This window comes from Melospiza georgiana, chromosome 17, assembly GCF_028018845.1.
Source record: "Melospiza georgiana isolate bMelGeo1 chromosome 17, bMelGeo1.pri, whole genome shotgun sequence".
NCBI lineage: Eukaryota > Metazoa > Chordata > Aves > Passeriformes > Passerellidae > Melospiza > Melospiza georgiana.
Window position 1 is genome coordinate 892164 of NC_080446.1, and position 24498 is coordinate 916661.

At 44.8% G+C, this 24498-nt stretch overlaps 1 protein-coding gene across 1 annotated transcript in view; it reads left to right on the plus strand.

Annotated features, from left to right (window-relative positions):
- Nucleotides 1–24498, plus strand: part of PTPN1 (protein tyrosine phosphatase non-receptor type 1) — a 30094-nt gene that overhangs the window by 2371 nt on the left and 3225 nt on the right. Inside the window, exons 2-6 of the mRNA XM_058036078.1 lie at nucleotides 18397–18487; nucleotides 19905–20005; nucleotides 21250–21348; nucleotides 22800–22937; nucleotides 23350–23559. Of these exons, the coding sequence (XP_057892061.1) occupies nucleotides 18397–18487; nucleotides 19905–20005; nucleotides 21250–21348; nucleotides 22800–22937; nucleotides 23350–23559 (639 nt within the window). The remainder of the gene's footprint in view (nucleotides 1–18396; nucleotides 18488–19904; nucleotides 20006–21249; nucleotides 21349–22799; nucleotides 22938–23349; nucleotides 23560–24498) is intronic.

Here is a 24498-nt window from a genome sequence, read left to right on the forward strand (position 1 = left end):
TATTTCTATCCCTTACTTTCCTGTAGATTTACTTGTTACAAGAACTGTGAGCTGTGAGATCCTGTGGAGGTTGTTCAGGGACCCAAGTGAGAAAAATCGCTGAGGTTCTGGCTGTTGCTTGTATTTTAGAGAAACATAAGCATAAGAAAGGCACATTCAAATCAAAATCATCTTCCATGAAACAGTGAGTTAGAGGAATGTGAGCTTTACCATGTACTAACTGTGGTAAAGGTGTGCAACAGAAAACAAATGCTTAAGGGTAAGTGAATTATATGCACCCTACAGAAATATCATTAGAAGTATCTATTGGAATGAGAAGCATTCACTCTGGAGATGTCACAACAAAAACCCATACCCCAAAGCTAAGGAAAGCGCAGGTTAGGCTTTTAAAGCAGGGAAGAAAAGTAAATATTTGTCCAGAATATCAAAACAACTCTGGGTTGTCATTTGCTCACAGTGAGTGCAGTGTCAGATTTTCATAGTTATTTTACATGCAGAAGTCTTTCAGAACTTTAGGAGATATTTTAGTTTCTAACTTCTTACACAGGGTGATAGAACGAGATTTTATCTTAAAAACACATCCCTCAAGTACAGGTAGAGTTGCTTCTTGTGTTTATATAAACCAGATATGTTGACTTTAGCATGTTGGCCAATGATGTTAACTTTGATGTGCTTATCAGGAGCAGTAAAAATACCTCTGAATTATTTACTGATGTGCCATTCAACTGGGGGATCAGTTCACTATGGATGGAGGCAGAGCTGTCATTTGGGGACAGCTCATGCAGAGTTTTCCATGTGAAGGTAGCAGAATGAAACTAAAATGAGCATTATTTTCTAGTTTTTATAGTTAGTGGAATCTATAATAAGAACTGGATATAGTTGAGATTTTCCAGCATGTTTGGAAGTGAGTATCCTGAAAACAGAACTACCTATCTCTGGAAAGCTGAAGTGTAGTTGGAGTTGGGTTTTGGGCCTGTAAATAACTGTTCTCAGTTTCTTTATTAATTTTTGAGGGTCTTTTAACCAAATATTAACATGAACATTCATTTTTCAAACCTCTCTGAGCTAAACTAAAATACTGCAAATTATGAAAATTAATGAACTTCATTCAGATTGTGGGAGGAAGATAGAAAGATATCATGGATATTTTGGATATTCCTCTGTCAAGACAGAAAAGGCATGGGAAGTTTTTTAGGTATTCACTGTCTCTGGAAAAATATTTGTAGAATATTTTCTTATGTGGATGGGTTTTGATGATGAAAGTAAACTGTGAAATGGTTGACCCTGAAGAATTGTAACAGTGTGGCTGTGTTGTGTATTTAAAGTCGGTGGACAGGAAGCTCTACAAGGGCTGTTGGTTTATAAGCTGCAGCAAGAGTGCAGGCTGCAGTCTGAGAGCATTTGGGTTACTCCTGTGCTTGGGTGCTAAGCAGCAGATAGATTGTGGCACGAACATGACTTCTTATAAATGCATCTTTGTGCTTTATTCTGCCAGTTCTAGCTGCAGGTCTCTGCATGCAGCGCCTTGCCACTGCTTAATTTGTGCTCTGTTGATTCATTTGAGGCTGAGCATAATTGGCTCTGGTTGTGGAAAGCTGGTTTTAGACTGGGGCTGCAGGGAGTCTCTGTTCCTTCAATCAGCTGAAGATATCCCATGTTTTCCTGTGCTGTACAGAGTCTTCCTACACGTGGGCAGGGTTGGTGATGGAGAAACAAAGTGTCTGTGGCTCACAGAGTCAGGATCCTGCCTGGAAAGCAGAGCTGCTGTTCAGCTGCAGGGGCTGGCACCTCTGTGCCCCTGGGGCTGGCGCCTCTGTGCCCCTGGGGCTGGCGCCTCTGTGCCCCTGGGAATGGCGCCTCTGTGTCCCTGGGGATGGCACCTCTGTGCCCGTGGGGCTGGCACCTCTGTGCCCCTGGGGCTGGCGCCTCTGTGCCCCTGGGGCTGGCGCCTCTGTGCCCCTGGGAATGGCGCCTCTGTGTCCCTGGGGATGGCACCTCTGTGCCCGTGGGGCTGGCACCTCTGTGCCCGTGGGGCTGGCACCTCTGTGCCCCTGGGGCTGGCACCTCTGTGCCCCTGGGGCTGGCGCCTGTGTGCCCCTGGGGATGGCGCCTCTGTGCCCCTGGGGATGGCACCTCTGTGCCCCTGGGGCTGGCACCTCTGTGCCCCTGGGGCTGGCGCCTCTGTGCCCCTGGGGATGGCGCCTCTGTGCCCCTGGGGCTGGCACCTCTGTGTCCCTGGGGCTGGCACCTCTGTGCCCTGGGGGTGGCGCCTCTGTGCCCCTGGGGCTGGCACCTCTGTGCCCCTGGGGATGGCACCTCTGTGCCCCTGGGGCTGGCACCTCTGTGTCCCTGGGGCTGGCACCTCTGTGCCCTGGGGGTGGCGCCTCTGTGCCCCTGGGGCTGGCACCTCTGTGCCCCTGGGGATGGCGCCTCTGTGCCCCTGGGGCTGGCACCTCTGTGCCCCTGGGGCTGGCTCAGGGCACTCTGCTGCCTGGCCTGGCTGTTACTGCTGCCTCTTTCAGAGCAGCACCAGTTGTGTCTGCTGCTGGCAGATCTGAGGTTGGCTAAGTCCCCTTATATAAAGCCACCTGAGCCACTTACTCTTGCTTTTTCTACACAGTTTAAAATCTAAATACTTGAACTCAGAGCTTCTGTGATAGTCTTGCTTGTAACAGAGCATGGAGAAATGGAGCTTGTTATGGTTATCATTTGCTAAAAATTTAGAAATCGTACTCACCTGCTTCTGAGCATTTTTGGTGTTAGTGTGTTCTTCCACACGGTCCTGTTGCCTTTTCTGTGTGCTGGAAGCACAGATGAATGGAAGAAAACTGTTAAGGAGAAAGCAGTGTTGGTCACATGCCAAATGATGGTAAATTTCAAATAGAACTAGCCCTTGTAAGCAGAGAATAAAATATGGTAGTGGTAGACCAAATAGTTTTCAAACTAAAATAACTTTCTAAATGTACTGGGTAGGTTTGAAATAACAGTTCATCCTGTAGTTAACTCAACATTAAAATGAAATGTTTTCCTGTAATACTTGCTTTGCAAATGGACTTTGTCCAAAGGTTCTCTTTAGTTGAGTCTTCAAAAGATGTGGCTTCCACTGAAATATCACTGCTACTTTCTTGTAGACTTGAGAATTACCAGGTTTTAGATCAGCGTCCCTTGCATGACCCAGGTATCCGTTTGGGTTGTGATTTAGCCTCATTAAACACCTGGGGATACTCAGTGACTCCTGACCAGTGATTGCTTCTCTGCACGGTTCATAGTGAGCACAGACTTGGTCTGATCCCTTTGCTGGCGTGTTTGCAGTGCTTACCACTGAGGTTTTCTGGGGTTTTCTAGTCATTGGTCAGCTTGTTTGACGGTGATTTGCAGAAGAGGTGGTTTTTCCTCCCTGCTGCCAGGAGACATGCCCTTGCTGGTTTGACTGGGAGAGGCACTTTGATAGAGCATCCAAACGCCTTTGTGTGCTCACTTTGTAGATGGTGTACTACAAATGCCAGTTCATTTTCTACCGTGCTCTGTGAGTTCAGATGTGCTTTTTCTCTCACCCACGCAGAATATAGCAAAGATTCAACAGCTTGCCTGTCATATTATACCAAGAAAAACTGGTAAAAGCGATTCTTGGAAATGCATGTGATTCTGCTAATAGTGATAGCTGATCTACTTTCAAATTGGGTTGCATTTTCTGCGTTTGAGAAAGCAAGTTCATAGAACAGTAGAAAAAATTACATCCTGGTTGGGAAGGAAGATGAGCAGGCATAATATGAAACTTCTAGAAATCTTTTTCTATTTTTTCTTACTTTTAATTCTGTATACTTTCCATGTGAACAGTTATCTCTGCTCTTGGTTGTTGTGGATGCTTTAGGAAGTTGTAGTTCAGGGGTCAAAAGTCACCTTCAGCACTGAGGGGGTCAAGAGATCAGTGATGAAGATTTACCTGTTTCACTAATGATGAAGAGATCATTTAATCAGATTTACACTGTTCTATGCAGACTTTTTCTTCTCCTTAGAGGGTTAAAACAGTTTCTACATCAATAGAAATAGAAAATAAAGCAAGAATACAGCAGGTTTTGCATTCTGCCAGTTTAGGCAGTTACAGAAAAACTTCTGTGGAGCACAGGGGTGAGTGTGGAGCTGGGCAGACCTTGCTGCAGGCAGAGGAAACCCTCCCCTCTGGGCTGACAGCTCGCTGTAGTTCATGGACTAAAATAATTCTAGTTCAAAATGCTACTCCATAGTACTATTCTGAACCTCAAGCAGCTATTGTATTTGTGATCTGTCAGGTCCTTTTGCTCGTATCTGAAGTTCTCAGAATTTTATGCTGCTTCTGTCAAGTACTTGATTCTGTCAAGTACTTGATGCTGAGAGCCATCCTACAAAAGACACTCTGTTTCTCAGATTCTTTAGATTTATATGGAACAAGTGTTCTGCACATGAAGAGGAATGTTCTCATAACCTTCTTCCCCTGTGCACAGTTCAATGAGAATTGCTTGTTTATACCATCCCTGATCCCACAGTAACAGGTTACAGTAACATAAACAGCGTGACCTTTTAATGCGATGGCAGGAAGTAAAATGTGAAATCTATTTTAAAAATGCATCTTTGACTAAGGAAGAGTATACTTCCTTTTTCTGACAGGAAAAATAACCCATGTTCGTTCAGAAGATCTCAATTCCATTTTGCTGTGTGTGGCCTATTTTTTCCAGTCTTCTGTACAGTCATTGCAGCTGCTGGAAGTAGGACTAAACCTCTGCCATCCTCACGTGGAATTATATCTCCTTTGTTAACATTTGCACAACCATCAGTGGCTAAAGATGGGGCTACAGGAAAAACACAACTCTGACACAAGCAAGAGGTTTTAGTAAGAGGAACTTCTTTTGGAAAGAAGGAAAGGGTGGGTCATAGGAGCAAGAACTGGAAAAATACTACATAGCTTCTTCAACAGCTAAAATACATATTGACACATTAGACAGAATTTCCCCATATTTCTGGAAGTGGAAGAGATATGGGGAATTCTACCCAGTAATGGAATGGGGGTGCACAGCTACCCAGCTCTGGAAAATGGTTTTGTTTTCTTCCTTAAGAGTTTAATTAAATTGGAAATTAACAGTCACTTCTTTCTCAAACTTCTGCCAGTGGAGGATTTTCACAGTAAATCGCAGTTGCTACCTAGAACTTTGTGGTCTGCGGGGTGTCATGAGCAAGAATCGTGTTTCAGCCTGTACTTTTTTTCATTCCCAGTATTGAAACCTTCTCAGAACTGGCCTCAGGTGTTTCATGAGCAGAGCAGATGTGCCCTGGTGCTGTTTCATAGGGAGTGTGTGCAGGACAGTGTGTGCTGGGAAGCAAGAAACCCCTTCCTCTGATCCCTGCCCATCCCCTGAGCTGGGGTGGCATCAGCAGGGCACTAAAGTGGCAGGGCTGGGCTTGGTGTGAGCGCTGGGGCAGTGCTCTTTGGCACTGAGCAGCCTTACCTGCCTGCCTCATTAATGATTTCCCTTTGGAAATCACTCCCTTTGCCTTCTGCTCTCCAGCAGTCCCTGATAAGTGACACAGCTTGAGAGATAAACCAGGGAGCGTGTGGCACCCAGGGAGCAGCAGGGCACAGCAGCTGCTGGCTGGGCAGTGCTGGTGGGGACAGGGGAGCTCTGATCACCTGGAGGGGCAAAGCCCACGGTGCCCAGCCCTGCTCTGGAGCAGGGCTCAGGAGCAGGGCTGCTTTCAGGGGGCCTCGGCTTCTGCAGCTTCTCTGCCCTGTGTCCATCAGACTCGTCTGGTGCTCAGCAGAGGCAAGGGATTGGAGCAGGGGGTTGAAAATATGTGAAATCTTTAGAGCTGTGAGTTGCTGGATTTATTAGCCCACGTGAGAGCATTAGTAGAGAGTCTAATCTTACCAGTCTTTTTAGAGCCTGTCAGGAAGCAGACGGAGCAGAAAGGTTTCATGGAAACGACTGACTTACGTCTTATCTGTCATTGATTTTGTGTTTTAATTTGTGTAAAGCTGACCGTCAGGAGTCTCCACTGGGAGCCAAGCCCGTCAGACAAGGCTTTGCTTGGTCGCCCACACAGTGCAGTGTGCAGGATACTGCTCTGTGGCTGACTGGCTGACAGCAGGAAATTCCTTGTGTGCTGCTCTGCCTGCTGAGTTCTGTACCACATGGAATTTGGGGTGCTAAAACTGTTATGTGCTTCTCATCTTGTAAAAATAGCTAAATAAGTTAATATTGCTACCCAGTTAGGAACAAGCATTCAAACATTTATTGGATTAGTGCTCAGAAGCCTTTGGTGTAGATGGCTTTTGGACGTGGGGAGTGGAAAGAGTTGTGATAGACGTGAAGGGTTTATTTAAAGATATTTACTGCATTTTTCAGTATTATTTTTTTCTGTAAGTGTTCCAGATCTGTTCTACAGTTGCAAATGAGGATTTGAGGTAGACATCAAGTGATAAAGCGTGTTTAGTCACAGCTGATAACTGGCTTTGGCTGGCAGGAAGTGGAACACGATGAGCAAGAGTCTGGTGGAGCCTGGGGTGTGGTGGGTTCAGTGCAGCCCTGTCTGGGCTGGCCGGGAGTGCTGGAAGCAATGGCAGTCATGTGTTTCCAGAGAGGACACTGCCACTACCAGAGGCACACGTGGTGACGGTTGCTTGGCTGTGCTAAATCAGCTGGTTTAGTTCTCAGAATTAATTCTTTTTAACTAGCACGATGAGTAGATGTATGAAGTGGCAAAACTGTTTATCTCATCTGATGCTCACAAGTGACTCTCACTGCAGTCTGTGGCATTAGCATGGGGAGCATTCAGCAGTCCTTTGAAGGCCTGGCTTGTCAAGTTTTGCCGTCTTTTTCATGTGCTAGAGTGCAGAGTGTAAATCTGTCCTGCATTAGGATGTCTGTGAGCATTTATCTTGATTATGTGATGTCCCTGTGTAACACTGACATTTGTTTTTATAAACTCGCAGTTGCTTTCAGATGAGATGTCCTGTACAGCTGGGCATGAAAGCTCTCTGTGCCTGTAGTGACAGTTAAAACATCCTCTAATAACACAGGATTGGTCCTGTCAGTGTCTTGAAGCATTGCTTGGAGAAATAAAAATACTGAATACATTTTAGCTTGTAAGGTCTGGCTGGTTTGGGGTGGTGATTGACCCCAGAATGTGTTTGGGCCATGGACTGGGAGCTGAGCAGCTCAGAATGCTCTAAGGTTTAATATTAACCTAGCTTACTTAGATTGCTTTCCTAAACACAAATTAGACAGTCATGTGGAAAAGCAGGAGTACCCTAATTCTGCTTTATCTAACATCTGTTTTCAGCAGTACTGTTTGTTCTCAGCAGGTTTTTGTGTGCATTGCAGTAGCTTGGCAACCTGTAGGTTGCACCATTCAGTGAATTCAGTATGGTTTTAATCATCACTACGATTTTCCTTTCCAGATTTGAATATTCTAAGTACAGTGGAGTGGGCATCTGTAATTATAACTGCAGCCCCATGTTAAACAGATCCCAGCTGAAAGAAGCTGTTTATGCAAATTTGTAATCCAACAAGTTCCTTCAATTGCTGTCCTAAAGTCTTTCTTAAGAAAAGATACTGAAAACTTCTTTCTGGAAACGGTAGTTAAGCAGTGCAGCTGCTTAGGGTTCCCAAAGAGGGGTTTGGGCCGTGTGCTGAGAACCAAAGCTGCTGGAAGCGGGGCTGCCTCTGCTGTAGGAGCAGAGCTCCAGTCTGACCTTTCCCTGCATGCAGAGGCACGAACCTGCATTGTGCAATCCTGGTAATCCTACGTTCTCTTTAAACTCTTGGAATCTTGTTAGGTTGGAAATGATAAAAAGCTTTTAGTAACAGTGTAATGAGCATGCTTTGGCAGAATGAATCCGTAGTTCCGTTGCCTGTCTGTTTACTAATGGCCAGCATGGTGAAACATTTTTGTGCCATAGATTAGAACTTGCTGGAGTTTGGTCTTATACCCTTAATTGTAGAGAACAGATAGAATGCAGACCCACTTACATCATGGATCTGGTGCCTGTGTAACATATGCTTCATAATTTTGAATGCATGGGGTTCCTTGATACTAAATAAATTCAGTTTTCCCCCTCATACATCTGACTTAAAGTCTGCCTCTCAAGAGTAGAGCAATGCATGGTACAAACAGCTTCAAGGAAATGAAGTTTGCCACTGAAGAAGATGTAGATAATGATATTTTTTTTAATAGGTAAGGCAGAGTTCACAATTTCCTATATAAAAATTCCTCCACTCTCTTTCTGGTGTGTTTTAGTACTTCTACATACGACCTTATATCTTGGAGAATTTTTATGGAATTAGTAGAAAGTTGGAAATATGGCTCTTGCTTGTCCCACAGCATTCTAAATAGAAAAATAACACTGACATGCTCTGAACATGTGCCCCACTGTAGTAATGCTGTGACTGTTTCATTAGCCTGTTCATATACATTAGAAAATCCAGTTTAGCTTTTAGATTCACATTGCAGTACCCAGTGGGAATGAAATTATTACTCAGAGGAACACCCCTTAGCCACGAGGGAAGAGAAATCTGCCTCATATTCTGACTTTGCTTTCTGTTTCAAAATAATGCAGGATTTATTTGTGTTAGAAGCTTTCTTTCTCATCTGAAGCAGCTGGGAACTGGAGCTTGTCTTGCCTTTCAAGGCAGGCTCTTCTGAATGCTCCAGGTGGAGGCGAGTTGGCCTTTACCTTATCAAATGAGAATATTTGCCTTTATAAATGAAACACTTCAGAAAGAGCAGTGGGAAGTCTATCAAGTCTGGATACCATGTAGCATCTGGTGTGGTAACAGCATTGTGCTGTGAAGGCCAATTTAGTAGGTTTTGGAGAGGGAAAAAATCTTTGGGGCTCTTACAATATGCAAACTAATTAGAGGTTACAGTGAACACAGCTGTTTCTGGCCAAGCTGACGAAGCTAGGAATTCAAATTACTATTTTTAGCCATCTTACAAGGTCTCTAGTTTTCAATGATTCCCATGTTATTACTTCTAAAAATTATATTGTTGTGCGTTTATCACCCTGACAATAAGCATTTTTAGTGAAACCAATCCCTTACTTTTTAAATCAAACAAAGTGTTTGCAGTTCTGTGAGATATTGTGAAGATAGTGTCAAAATCACATTCTGAACTAGTTTCTCTTTTCTAATAAGCTTTGTTTGGAACTTTCTGCAAAGATTACTGGATAAGAAAAAGCATTCCTCAAAATCTGAATGTACTGAATAGACCTACTTCATGCATAAATTTGTTCCTTTAAAAAAAATCAGTCTAACATAGCATATGGCAAGCTGGTGTCTAAAACTGCTTCAACTGGCTGTTCTTTCTAAATGCATATATAACTCATTTAACTCCAGATAAGTATTAAAGAAAAACCATTGTAATTCCTGTTGTCTTCTGTGAACGCCAATAGCTTGCTTATTCTATCCTATAAATTACAATAGATAAAATCTGAGTTTAGTTTTAGTCAGTGTTAGGGGTAGAAAATGAGGCTTACAAATTTACTCTGTTTTCACAAAATCCTGTTTCCATGATGGAAAGAGACTCTCAAACCAAGAAAATAGAAATGAGGCAAACACCAGAAGTTCTGATTCCTAGGTAGGAATCCTTTTGTTTCTGGCTTTGTGTCATCATGGAAAATACAGAAATATGCCACTGAGAGTAAATCTAGAAGTGCTTTTGTATTTACAAGGAGTTTCTCGCCGGGAATACCAGAGGAATGCAGGATTCCCTGAATGGTGCTCCCTTCCAGGGCCAGTTCTTTTTTCCACAGTGCTCGTGATGGGGTAGGGGAGCTCATCTAAAGCTTTCTTCCCCTGCCTCCAGGAACCAGGGAAGCAAAAGCATTCCTGCAAAGAGCCTAAACAAATAGCCCAGAGAAATGCCCTCCCTGCTGAAAGGAGAGCTCCAGAGCTGGCCCAGCACAGCCAAGGCTGGGCTTCTGAAATGGAAGTGAGACACTAAGTTAGAAACTGGGAGTTGGGGCATCCCAGCTGGGAATGAACCCCCTGGGAGAGCACGAGCAGCATCCCTTGGAGCAGCCAAGAGTGCTGCCTGTCCTTGCTGGGGCTGCCTTGGGGCGCCACTCCTCAGGGAGGACACCAGGGCTGCTTGGGAGAGAGTGTGGAGATCAAAATCCCTGCTCTAGAATGAGGTCTCATTCTCACTGAAACCCTGTCGTGTTTCAGCAGTCCAAGAAGGCAGAGATGTTTATTTTGGAATGTAATGACAACAACAAACTTGACATTAGGGTTTTCAAAGGACAATGGCAGTGATGTGAAAAAATGTGTGGTATTTTGCTTTGTAAACTCTAGAAGTATGTTTTTGTAGCTCTGAGTCTCTGATGAGCAAAGGATTATGTGTGTGCACGTTCTCACAACCAGCCCATGTTTTCCCTCTGCAGCAAATGCTGATGGTGTGTTACCAGCATAACAAAAAGGAATTGATGATAAGTCTTGGAGTGTAACAAAGTCTCCTGCTTCCCCTATTACTCACTGCCTTGCCTGTGGTTTTGGGAGGTGTTGTAAGGTGCCAAGTCAAGCTGTTGAATTTGTAAAGAGCTTGATAAGTAAATATGGGAAGTGTGGAGCTCTTTGACAACTCAGATTTTTTGTTTTGAGGCACGTGTGGTTCTGTAAGGCCTCTCTGACACTGGTGAAGGTTTTCCTCTGACTCTGTGTAGACATCTCTGATTCCACCTAGTTTGTAATACTTATTTTGAGCACCCACCAGAATTTCTGAGCCCAGATTATTTCCTGTTTTCAAGTGGTAATGTAAACTTTGGTCTTCATTACTGGTAACCCCTTTAATGTAGTCAGTGGCGCCTTTCAGGAGAGGTGTGTGTTTTCTTGTTGGAGCCCCCTCACCTCTCTGTGACAGAAACACTGCTGCAGAACGGGCTGAGAAGTGTCAGAGGCATTGTCCTAAATGTTTGCTAAATCCAGGGTTAGAAATCCTTGTGATCTTATTCAGGGAATCACATGCCTTCCAGGGAATTGTCCCGGTGCTAAAGTATGGGTATAAAACCAAACTGAAAAAAAACCCAACATCACCACTAGGAGACCATTTAAAAACCTTCTCTTTTTCTGACTTGTTAGGATTGCCTTGAGAATTAGAACTGCAGAATGTCCCAAAGCTTGACAAGTAATTTATCTCTGCTGGATAAGCAAAAATGATGGATTTAGGAGAGATAATAACTGTAGTAGCTGGAAGTTTTAGACACACCACAGGTGCTGCTCAGGTCTTGTGTATTTGTAGGTGCTGTACCTGTCCCTGAGGGAGTCACATCCTTACTCCTGACTAAACTCCCTGGTGCTTCGTGGCTGCTCCCTAATTAGTTTCAATTAGGGACGAAAGGGAAAGCGGATGAGTTGGTGAGGCTGTGTTCCCAGGAAGGTGTGGCTGGTGTTTGGGAGTGCTTTGGGAACACTTGTGTTCTCCTCAGCTCTGTCCCAGCAGAGGCAGTGCGGGTTCAGCAGTGGGCTCTGTGTGGCAGCCCGGGCAGGGAGCAGGATCGTGTGGCAGCTGCAGTGTCTGGGGATCACCCTGTGCTGGGACCTGTTCTGGTATTTTAGCAAATTCTGCAAGTCACAGATGAGCAGATGTCACTACTGGACTTGTCTCGTTATCTGTTACTGTGACCAGTATTTTTAAGATACCAGTTGGTAAGCTAGACGTGTTAAAGTTGTGTAATCTCCAAAAGGATTAAAAATAATGCTGTGGTGGTTCTGTATCTATGTGAGTTTAAACTGCTGATGAGACAACTACACAAATGTTGCCATTTCTTTTTTGAAAAATAAAGTGAGCATTGGCAATCTTATTCTGTTTCTTTAAAATATTTGTCCTGAGTGAAATGACTGCGGTGTTTGTTGAGCAGCTAAAGTGCTGTGCTGTTTGTTTGGCTTTTAGTCAACACACTTTCCAGGAAAAGGTGAAAGGACACAAACACCACAGACCAGTTTCGTTTGTAGCTCGGTGCATGTGAAGTGCACGTCTTAATCTAAACTGAAGGCTTTTTTTAAAAACCTTCATTGAGGCTTAGTAAGAAGAGTGGAACATCTAGGGCTGGTTGCTTTCAAACTCACTTGTGATATTACTCATGGAGTGCACAGAGCTTGTTCTGAGTGTGTGCTTCTGCTCGTCACAGTGGGGCTGGCACAGGTCATTAGATGAGTGTGTTAATGATCTTCCCAACTGATTTAGGGGCCTTCAGCTGTGGCAGTAGATCCAGTCCTAAGCAATGTCCTGGAATCTCTTGAGGCAGAAGGTGATAATGTCCTTCTCTGCTGGGACAGTACCTGGTTCTGCAGAGGCCTTTCAGGTTCCTCCTCAGCTGCAGGTGACACCAGATAATTCTGCAAATCTGTGTTCTTTCAGTGGGCAGTGTGCAGCATGCCCAACTGAATAGAAGAGCAGGATATGTTCAGAGCCAGGAGTCTTGGAGCAGATGCATACACTGGGATCAAAAATGGGAGAAAAGGAGAAAGAATCTGTAAAAATCTGTTCCGCTTTTAACTGGTAAGACCTTGAATGTGTTACCTGGTGAGGAAGCAAGAATTGCATTTGATTATCTTATTTACTTATTAATCAAATTAGTTCATTTATCTTAAGATTACATGGTGGTAATGGATTACACAAGATTTGGGGAATGGTGATAATGGATGATGCAAGTTTTGGGGGAGATAGTACAGTCTTGTTTTCTTAACATTAGCTGAGGTTATCAGCACAGTATCTCTGAAAGAGAGTAGAGGGCTCTGAGTGAGTATGGGTAAAAATTCCATGGTAAATCATTCCATGGTTCCTATTTCATGAAGCCAGAAATCCCCTTGAGAAACTGTAAGCTATCTGCAGCGGGGGCATTTCTTATCCTTTTGTTTCCAATTTGAAACGTGCTATTTGCAGCTTGTCTAAGTTCTAGGAAATGCCTTGGTTATGCAGCACATGGAAAGGTGTGAGAAGTGTTTCTTATCCCTCCCTTAGTTCTAGCATTTGCTGGGTTCATGTCTTTTTTTTTCTCCTCTGAAGCCTCCAAAGCCTTGGGTTTTGTTTGTGTTTTTTTGGTGGTAGCTCTGTAAAAGCTATAATGCTCTTAGATGGCTTGGGAGATGTCAGAATGAAAATATTAGGTATCTAGGAAAGCAGGACTGTTTATAACCACAGTTGTCAGTCTGTGAAGCCTGGAATGCCCTATGGGCCAGCAATGATACATTTTTAAACTCACACAAAACCATACTGCAAACAAATTAAGGTCTGGATTTGCTAGGCAGACTAAATTCCTTTAGGAGTTATGTGGATATCTGGTCTGTGGGATGCACCAGTCTATTTGAGATGAGGTTAAACCAGAACTCTCTGTAGAAACCCCTGATGTTTGGGCAAATGAAGGTGTGGATCTCATTGCAGTGGTTACTTTTCTTACAGAAGAAGAGCAACTGAGTTAGAACCTCTTGACACTTTAATGAGAGTGTGGTTTATTTCCTGGCACTGACTTCGTTTGATGATACAGACAGCAAAGCTTTGCTTTTGCACAGCAGCTGTCAAGAAAAAGCCATTTCACATTCTCAAACGTCTCTATCCTTCCAGTAATGTCCAAGATGCACTTCTGGAGCAGATTGAGTATCTGGGAGGAAAAATAGAGATGGATGTGGAGAAGAAGAGGGGAACTTGAGTTGTTTTCTTACGCTGACACTCCATTCAGTTGTTTCCTGTTTTGGCAGTGAGTACATGGCTACAAAACAGCAGAAGTAGAATGTTCCTGCCAGCAGCTCTGAACTTCTTCTGTTATGGGTCATAAATTTCAAGGACAAACTATATTTTGAACTTACTGAAATTTGAGAAGTCTCATGTAATTCTTTAAACTGATACTAGAGTTTAGCTCTTTGATTTCCCTGTGTGTGTTGCAACGCTCATAAGAACCAGAACTGAAAAATCAGTTTTTACCCATTGGAGATGACACTGAGGCAATCTGAGAATCTGAGCAGCTGGGCTGTGCAGTGTTGCTGTGGTTTACTGACAGTGCCCTCCTTCTGGGAACATGCAAGATAAATGCCCTGGTAAAGTGTGGAAGTGGCACAAATCCGTGGCTTTGTCCCTTCTGGAAGCGCTGCCAGGCCCTGAGAGGCACTCAGGTGTCAGAGTGAGCACCCACAGTGTGCAGCTATCTCCCTGGGGAAGTGGCTGCAGTGAGGGACTGCAGGGTTTGCTCTCAGGAGCCTCTCCAGCGAGGCGTGTTGAGGCAGAGAGACAGTCTGGAATACCTGCTAGCTGTGATAAATACGGCCCTGGGAAAAATGAGCCCACTTTGCCACGTGTTGATATGATTTAATGTGGCAGCCGTGGCCAGTTTACATTCTGCTGGGGGTTATTTCCGTGCTGCCAGCAGCTGACTGGTGTCAAACCCTCTGATGGTCACGGCCGGCTCGTGGTGCCTGGGCACTGCTGAACTAGCAGGGGCCTTTCTAGGAAACCGTGTTGCAAGTGTGGGATTTCTTATTTATTTCTTTATTCTGACCTCCTGTAAAAGTGGTGTTGAACTTTAAACAAGCCTGTCCTTTCCTCTCTGTGCTGCTCAACCTCAGGAAGAAGCTTCACATAGCAGGCAATTGGTTTCTTTTTATTTTTGAGGGAGATTAGTAAGCAAATCAACACTACCATATCTTAGTTGAAAGCAAAATTAGGAGACTGGATAAAATGTTTTTAAAGGGTATTAAAATCCACATTTATTTGACTTATCTGGCTAAAGTTCTGCAGGTGCTTGTTAAGATTTATGTTGTGTGATGCAGCTGTCTGTTCATTTATCTGATCTTTAGATGACGTTCCTCTTATCTACGAGTTACATCCTCATTTCTTGTTCTTGCCCAAATACCCTGATGTAAAGCTTAATATAGGATAAGAAATCAAGTCTTCCTTGTCAAGGTGGACTACCTGAGCAGTTGTGTGCTTTATATCTTCATGAAGTTCTTTTGTTGGGGAGTGAGTTCAGGGCCTCAGGTTGCCCTCTCCCATCTGAATCTGAAGACCTTTTCCCATTTGTGTAAAGTAGGTGTTTGTTGTGAATCTCTTGGTACTTGCTGGTTTTCTTGTGCTCTTCTCTCCAGCTCTTTGCAACCTCATTGGATTGTAAGGGTATTTCCATTCTGAAACCAGCCTGAGTGACATCATGGGGAAAGAGCACCTTCCACTTTATTGTAACTTTTACTCTTCCACCTTTTCCAGCAGTATCATGTCATTGTTTTCTTCAGTGGCAGCTTCAAGAGGAAACCTGTATTTTAGCTAAGATTACTTTTTTATGTGAGTCTTTATATATAATTTTTGTGAAGTGCTGTCCTTAGTGTGAGTGCCTCAGTAGATGGATTAGGAGCAATTGTGTAGCCCCTGATAAGATCTTGGCATTTGCTGCTTCCCGTAGGAGCAGAACTGCTAAAATGACAGTAAATTGTTATCTCTGAGTGTGATCTGCTCCAGGCTTTATGGTGCAATTAGATAGTGTGATCAAATTGAGCCCTGCTGCAAGGCTTCCTGGGAGTGGGTCTGGTGAAGCTGAAGACATTGAGACTGCACCTTTAGTGTTGTTCTAAACACTGATACACAAATCTGCACAGTGTGCTTGAATGGCTGATGGCATGGCCACTCTTCCTGTGGTCTTACAGAATATTTACTTGGAGATTTTGAGGTGCATCTTCTCTTTCTGAATCTCCTGCTGGCATCTGAGCAGGATGGGGAAAGTGAAGCCCGATGTGCTGCTGTGCATAGAGCTCAGGAAGTTCCCGTTTGCAGAACAGGGCTTCAGCAGACTTCCCCTTTCCACCCCAAAGTATTGGGGAACAGGGCTTAAAACCAGGAGATGAGTGCCGTGAGGTGACTCATGCTCCAAAGCCAAAGCATTTGACTTGGGAAAACTGACTTCAGTTCTAGCCCTTCCTCTTTAAAGTTTTATATTGCACGACCTTTTAAATGAAATGTCAAGCTTCCTTTTCGACAGGCAGGATCTCTGCAGTGTGACTGGGTGTGATTCAAGAAGGTGTTTTGTAACTTCATGAATCCCTGCCTTCATCTGCTACCTTCAGTTCTCGTGACATCTTGTGGCCTCAAGTTCCTCAGAGCACAAGAATTCCCTGCTGTGAATGAGTCTGATTTCTCCAGCGTGGGGACCTTGTGGTACTGTTTGAGCATGTTCTGAGCCCACCCTACCAGCAGTTGGGTGGTGTCAGTAGTGATGTGGCTCCAGCAGTGTGTCACAAGGCCCCTGACGTGGCCACACAGCTCCTGTGGGCGCTGGGCTGTTTCTCTCCAGCCATGTTCTCTGTTGAAGGCAATTGCATTTCCACCGCAGTCAGCTTCATATCCTGGAAGTGACCTTGGATCATAAATTTTCCTTGGTCACTTTAGATGTTCTAGCAACTTCCACATCCAAAAAAAAACCCCAACCAAAACTCCAAACCACTTTCCCCCCGCTGCTGAGGAGACTGTGCCCTGTGTGATGTGCAGGCATGCCTGCTCTCCAGGATTTTCCATTTTCCCATGTTCCTCGCGCTCAGCAGTGGAGTGCTGGCTGCCTTTCCACACCAGGCAGAGCTTGCCTGTTGCCATGCTTCCATCCCTCTTTTGTTACCATCCCACCCCCAGCCCGTGGTTTTTCCTGTTTCTTGAAACATGCTCCAGAAATACACGGCTGGTTTTAAATAGTCTGTGACTTGTTTCTTTCCATTTTCTCTGTGCCTGTGGGAGTTCATCTCTAGAACTCCGTTATTCTCCAAGTACCTTTAGGCACTGTGGCATCTTGAAAAAGATCTGATATTTTCTGGTGAGGTAATAGCCAGCTCTCTATTCCCTGCACAATTAATTGCCACTTTCAGTTCCTGATGTTGGTATTGGAATCTGTGGAACTCCTGGGGACTGGCAGTAGTTTGTGTGTGCACATACATGTGGATGCTTCAGTGTAGAATCTTTGTATTAGAGTTCCTTTGTATAATTCCAATTTGTAAAGAAGCATTTGATTTATTTAGTTTTAAGAGAGGGGACAGGTTTTTTTCAAATCTGTTAATACTGTGAAATGAAACTGTGTATTAGTGCTGCTGCTAAAATAGCCCAGTATTTACAGGAAAACTCCTTAGGGATCTTGGCTTGGTTTGCATTTTGATGCTTTTATAATATGAATCCTGTGGGGGGAAGTTGTGTTGGTTTTGGGTGTTGGGGATTTTCAGCACACATTTGGGAAATGTGGTTAGTGATCTAGAAAACCATTTTTCCTAGTTCCCTGGTTTTTTTCTCTTGTTAATCCTGTACAGTCAGTATGGAAGAATAAATCCCTGTAAAGCACAAAGTCACTAACCTAGTGTCAGAGACAAATTTGTGAAAACACCCATTTTAGCTGCCTCATGTTTGAGATATTAGACTGTGGCAGTCCAGATCATGTTCTCCAGACTGCATTCTTCATAAGCAGAAATACTGGCAGCCATGTGTTCAGTTATAAAAAGCTGGCAGCTGATGTCAGCCCTTATTTCAGGTTTGGAATACTGTGCTAATTTTGGGCAGGTTTATGTAAATCAGAACTCTTCTTCTGACTTGTAGCATTCAGGGTAAATTGGTACATACCTGAATAATGCAGCACAAGAGATAAACAGGTAATGTGCTGCAGCAGATGGCCCACTTGAAAAAGTCTTGATTCTTTGTAATCAGAACTGTGCTTACACAGTATTTATTTACAATGTGAAATTCTGTTTCAGCAAATTGGGACTAATGTCCAAGGATAGCAGAATTCTTTTTATTTTAACTTCTGAGATGGTCTCGGATAGCTGAGCTATTATATGCACCTGAAGAAACCTGTCTGAGAGAGTCCTGGTGATCTGTTTGAGGCGCTGCATCTGTTTTAGCTGAGCACAGCTGACTTCTGCCCCTGCAGCTCTGTGACCTGGTGCTGATAACTCAGGATATTGGTGAAAGGGGTCTTAGACAAATCACTCTGTGTGTGTGTGATGCCAAGGGGGGCAGACAAGTTCTTTTCTATCACAGTGAATGTTTTCACTGTGCTGAGTCAGAAGCAGGGTTGATATTTCCACTGATGCTGCAAAGAAGGGCTTAAAGCAGTTTATGTGGGATTGCTTTGGGGCAGAGACCCTGCTCCTTCAGGAGCTGAAAGGCATCATGTCTGGTGAATGCTGTGCTGCTTTATTATGCAAACTAATAGTATTTTAATAAATAATGTTAGTGTTGCATTCTGAGAAATTTAAACTCGATTCCTAATTGGAGGCCCAAAGTGCTTTCTGTCCAGAATTCCCTCACATGAAGATGTGAAGTCAGATGGTATTGGCCTTAAAATGTCCAATGGTATGAAATTAGATGGATTCATACGTAACAGGGTTTGCTTGTTGTTTTTTTTTGTTGTTGCAGGACATCAGGCATGAAGCCAGTGATTTTCCATGTAAAGTGGCCAAACATCCCAGAAACAAAAATAGAAATAGGTACAGAGATGTCAGCCCCTGTAAGTACACTTTCTTTTCCATTGTTTGTAAGACTGTTGACTTCTAATGACTTTTCACAGCTGAATGTTCATTGTAAGGACAAGATTCTGTTAGGTGGATAAGCACCAGGACAACTCTTTGTTATTATATTTATTTATTGGTGAGACTGGTGTCACAGGATGCTTTTATATCCACAGGGTTATACAAGAGCAGCGCACAGCAGAGTCTGAATTTGTGGGCAGAAATCTGAAGAGGGGAACTTGCTTTACCATTGAGAATGGTGGCTGCAGTAGCATTTCTGAGGCTGCAGGGGTGGTTCCTGTGCAGCTCCCACCCAGCAGAGCTCCTGCCAGGCAGCACAGGTAGCAGCAGTGCCTCTCTGGGAGCTGGGTGGCACAGAACTCTGCCAGAGACAGGGCTGAGCTCCTTGGAGCAGAGCAGGAGCTCAGGTGATGGGCAGGTGCCCAGCTGCTGTGCCCGGGCAGGTGCCCATCTGCTGTGCCACGCCAGCTGCCCAGCTGTGCCAGGCCAGGTGCCCAGCTGTGCCAGGGCAGGTGCCCAGCTGCTGTGCCAGGGCAGATCCCCAGCTGTGCCAGGGCAGGTGCCCAGCTGTGTCCCAGGCCAGGTGCCCAGCTGCTGTGCCAGGGCAGATCCCCAGCTGTGCCAGGGCAGGTGCCCAGCTGTGTCCCAGGCCAGAGTGCTGCTCTGGGGCACAGAACTTCTGCCTTGGTGCTTAAAGCTCCTGAAGCCTTTGGGGCAGTTAACCAGAACAGTAATGCTTTACTGTAATTGCTTTACTAAGCAGTTCTAATGTTTGAGGTTGTGAGTAACAAATTCCTTCTTGCCTTTAGATAATACTGTTATCAGTCTGTTTGCTTTCTTGCAAAATGTGGGAACTCGTGTGTGTATTGAGTTTTTTTAGTTGGTGGTTTGGTTTCTTTAGTCCCAAGTTGAGCAAGTGACTAACAAAAGAGCAAATAATTTACATTTGCTGTATTTCTTGAATTTTGATCATTTTTTCTGTACATGAAAGAGTGGTCAGGTTGGGAACAGTAGCTAAATACCTATAAGAATAAAAGGTCTCTGTCCTGTTTGCCCAATATATGTTTGGACAAACCTTTAACAACCTTGAACAAGCTGTATTTGAATGTTTAAGCTGGGAAGATAAGCAGTTGTGTAATTAGATTTATTTAAAAGCAGCAAGTTGCTGCCTGAATGGACAGGTCAGTGTGCTCTGGTTTGCAGATTGCAGTGGGGATGCTTTCAGGTGCCTCACCTTGCAGTGTGCCCCTGGGAGTGAAGTGGGAGCTGCTCCCTGCTCCGAGGGCTGTTCCAGTGGGCACTGCCCAGCCCAGCTCAGTGTGTGACCCCCCTCTGATGAGGATGTGCCTGCACTGTTCCATGCTCATTAACCTGTGTTTTCTAATTGTGCTGCAGTTGATCACAGTCGAATTAAGCTAAACCAAGGTGACAATGACTATATCAATGCTAGTTTGATAAAAATGGAAGAGGCCCAAAGGAGCTACATCCTTACCCAGGTAATTGCTAGCAGTGCGTAATAAAAATATTATGGTGGCTGGAGTTGTTTTTCATGGATTTTCTGTTTGTTTTCTTTATTGTAAAGCTACTTAAGTGCATACAAACAAACATTTGTGTGTGTATAAAAGTGACTGCTTTTCCCTGAATCTGTCAATTGCCCACCTACCTGTATAACAAATTTAAAAGTACCCACATGCCCTGTTGTCTTATTCTGAGAGCCAGCAACTGTGCCAGGCTTCTTGTTTGTGCTAAATGTTCATTTCCCTGGAGACTGTCCTGATCTCTAATCTTGGCTCTTTTTTTACCCCTTCCTCCCATGCTTTAGATAAAGGTAGGCTGGGATTAATATTTTCAAGTGACAGCTCTTCCTTCCTGTTTCTAAAGAACAGAGATAAATCTTCTCAGGAAGAAATGGGCAGAGCAGTGTGCAGTGTGAAAATGTTCCTTTGAGCACAGCTCCCATGCCCTGCCTCAGGATGGGGGTGGATCACAGGGGTGAGCTCTGGGGGGAATAGTCAGAGGTGCTGTGGCTGATCCTGGTTACTGGTAACTGTCCTGATGCACATTTAATGGCTTTATTGAAATCCAGTCATTCTTTCTGAGGAGCTGCTGTTCTGTTTGAGCACAGTAGTGGATCAAACCCAAGCTTCAGAGCAATAGCTTCAGAGTAGAAAATAGCCAAGGAACATAGCAGAAGTAGGAAGTTATAAAGAAATCTACTTTGGGAATAGATAGTCTTTAAAAGGAGTCACTGTTTCATTCAGTCGCAAGGCAGATCTGTGAAGATTGTGGAAAACCATATAATTTGTTACTGATTTTGCATCTTTTCAGTCTTTTGGAAGTTTTAGTCAAGTAATTTTCAAGTATCATGCATAAGGATGAGGGATTGCAGAGTAGTTTGACACAGATGTTATTTTTGCTTTCAGTCAATGGGGTTTATTTCCCCATGACCTTTGTATATCTTTCCTAAGAAAATGCAGCACTTTTCACTCCCAGTTCTGTTCTCACAATGAGACTGTCTCTCTTCCTCTTATGTATGGGGGGAAAAGATTAACCATGTTTTCATGGGTAAATTCATAACATGGAACTTCAAGCTGTCTCACTGCATTTTTTTACAGTTTTAAATGAGAAGTTGCTTGTTACTTGTTTGAATCTATTGCCTTGTGCAGGGACTGTTACTGGGGAAGAATGCCCTGACATTTACAGAAAATAATGCTTATTTCTGGTGATTCTGTCTCTGCAGGGACCTTTGCCAAATACTTGTGGTCACTTTTGGGAGATGGTTTGGGAACAGAAAAGCCGTGGTGTTGTCATGTTGAACAGAGTGATGGAAAAGGGATCCGTAAGTACTCACCCAGTTCTAGCTATGTGTTCAGCACATTTACGGTTTTCTGTAATAAAAAACCCAAGTAAAACCAACCCAAGGAATGGGATGGGATGACTGCAAGTAGTTTTGTCTAAGAAATTTTACCTGGAATTGAATACGTGGTGAACTGATCCTGCTGCAGTAAGAAAATCGCTGGGTTTGTAATTGTGGGGCTTAATTTCTTGTGAATTTGGCTAAAATGAAACACAAACACACCGTGACTCCACACAAATGGAAGTCTCTGCTGCTCACCAGGGGCTCTGCAGTTGTTCTCGGTGTGCACAGACTGCACCTCTCAGGGCTCTGCAGTGTGCAGTGGCTTTGCAGTAGAGAAAGCTCTGGGGCTCCAGGTCTCCATCACACACTGTCCCCTCCATGTCACTGTTGTACACAATGAGGTATAATCCTGTGCAAAGACGTTTTGGAGGAGGGCGGTGAGGGTGTTGGGTATCCACCAGTGATAACTGGGTGGTACATGCTTTTGCATCATCAGGAAAACATTCCCAATAATCAGGAAAATTCTTGGGCAGTGAGCTGTGCTTTAATAAACTGCAGTCTGGAATTTTCAGTGTTTTGCTGGGTTTTGTACTACAAGTGAAATTTAATCTTCAAAAGAGATGCGGTAACCAAATTTTACAATAGTTTCTTCCTTTCCAACCATTCCTGCTCTGTCTCTGCACTGCTCTAGTTTTGAACAAAACAAATTACTGTGATCCCTTAGGGCAGTGCTTACACTCCTCAGCAAACAGCAGTGGGAGACTTAGAGTGGAGCACGACAAAATATTGTTTGCAGACACACTGTAGAGAAATTAGACACTAAGGCAATTGCTATAACTTTTATAAATCCAGACAGAAAGTGCAGAGAATTATAGCTGCATCCTATACCATGATAAACAAGAGGATGTATTTTCAAAATAAATTAGGATTAGTTTGAGCAAAAGCACTCTGAGTCTGCCTATGAAGAAAATGCTGCAGGGGTTTTCTGTTTATTGAAATGCTGTCTGAAATCACCTTAGTCTTGAGCCTGCTGTTGGTTTAGTGTCGTTCTACCACTTTTGGTTTGGCCACATTGTTTGCCCTTTAACAAAAGAGGCCTGAGCCACGTGCAGAGACTGGGAGAGGGGAGGGGAGGGTCAGGGGTGATCCTGATCCCAGGGCAGAGGATGCGCCAGTTCTCCCAGGCACAGGATCCCACATTTCAGTATCAGGAGCTTGGGTGCAGACTTTCCTTTTCGTGCTGCTGATGAGTATTTTAGTCCCAGGTTTTTCCTGCACACTTGAAAATGTGCTGCTTTCCCGTTTGGTTGGCTCATTAAAGTCCCTGGCATGCAGCAGTCTCTGCAGAGCTCTCTGGGAAACCTTAATAAGAAAATTGCAATTCAGTCAGGAGTGGGTAATGACATTTATATGTCTCCTACTTGTTTTAGGTAAAGTGTGCACAGTACTGGCCACGGAAGGAAGAGAAAGAAATGTTTTTTGAAGATACAAACTTGAAACTAACCTTGATATCTGAAGATATCAAATCCTACTACACAGTACGACAGCTGGAATTGGAAAACCTGACCGTGAGTACCAGCTCTCATCCAGTCCTTGTTCTCCTTGGGGTGAGATTCACATCCTCACCAACAAGGGCTGGAAATTGGTGGTCATGAATTGTCCCGGAGTGATGATCCTGCATGAGATGGTGTGGAAATGGAACTCTTGGGTATTTATGAGACGTTCCTGGGGACCCTCCAGGCAGTTTCATGTGTCAGCCATACCCAGAGTGACACAAGCTTTTGAACTGTACTGAAATAATTAAACCTGAAACAAGTAAATTCCCTTTGCTCCCAGTGGAGCCCTTCCCAACAACAGACCATTACCTGTAATGAGTTTCTTGGCCGTGCAGTTATAAGAGCACCCTCAGACTGGTGAGACTTTGGAATTCAGTCAGCTGTTCCCAGTCCTGACTGGTGTACCCAACCCCTGTTTCTGCAGAGCCAGGAAACTCGAGAGATTCTGCACTTTCACTACACCACCTGGCCCGACTTTGGGGTGCCGGAGTCGCCGGCGTCGTTCCTGAATTTCCTGTTCAAGGTGCGGGAGTCGGGCTCGCTGAGCCCCGGGCACGGCCCCGTCGTGGTGCACTGCAGCGCGGGCATCGGCAGGTCGGGCACCTTCTGCCTGGTGGACACCTGCCTGCTGCTGGTAAGGCACTCTGCAGGGCCTCTGCTCTCTCTGCTCTGCTCTCTCTGCTCTGCTCTCTCTGCTCTGCTCTCTCTGCTCTGCTCTCTGCTCTGCTCTCTCTGCTCTGCTCTCTCTGCTCTGCTCTCTCTGCTCTGCTCTGCTCTCTCTGCTCTCTCTGCTCTCTCTGCTCTGCTCTCTGCTCTGCTCTCTGCTCTGCTCTCTGCTCTGCTCTCTGCTCTGCTCTCTCTGCTCTCTCTGCTCTCTCTGCTCTGCTCTCTCTGCTCTGCTCTCTGCTCTGCTCTCTCTGCTCTCTCTGCTCTGCTCTCTCTGCTCTGCTCTCTCTGCTCTGCTCTCTCTGCTCTGCTCTCTGCTCTCTCTGCTCTCTCTGCTCTGCTCTCTCTGCTCTGCTCTGCTCTCTCTGCTCTGCTCTGCTCTGCTCTCTCTGCTCTCTCTGCTCTCTCTGCTCTCTCTGCTCTCTCTGCTCTGCTCTCTCTGCTCTGCTCTCTCTGCTCTGCTCTCTCTGCTCTCTCTGCTCTGTTCTGCTCTGCTCTGCTCTGCTCTCTCTGCTCTGCTCTCTCTGCTCTGCTCTGCTCTGCTCTCTCTGCTCTCTCTGCTCTGTTCTGCTCTGCTCTGCTCTGCTCTCTCTGCTCTGCTCTCTCTGCTCTGCTCTGCTCTGCTCTCTCTGCTCTCTCTGCTCTGCTCTCTCTGCTCTGCTCTGCTCTGCTCTCTCTGCTCTGCTCTGCTCTCTCTGCTCTGTTCTGCTCTGCTCTGCTCTGCTCTGCTCTCTCTGCTCTGCTCTCTCTGCTCTGCTCTCTCTGCTCTGCTCTCTCTGCTCTCTCTGCTCTGCTCTCTCTGCTCTCTCTGCTCTCTCTGCTCTCTCTGCTCTCTCTGCTCTCTCTGCTCTCTCTGCTCTCTCTGCTCTCTCTGCTCTGCTCTCTCTGCTCTCTCTGCTCTCTCTGC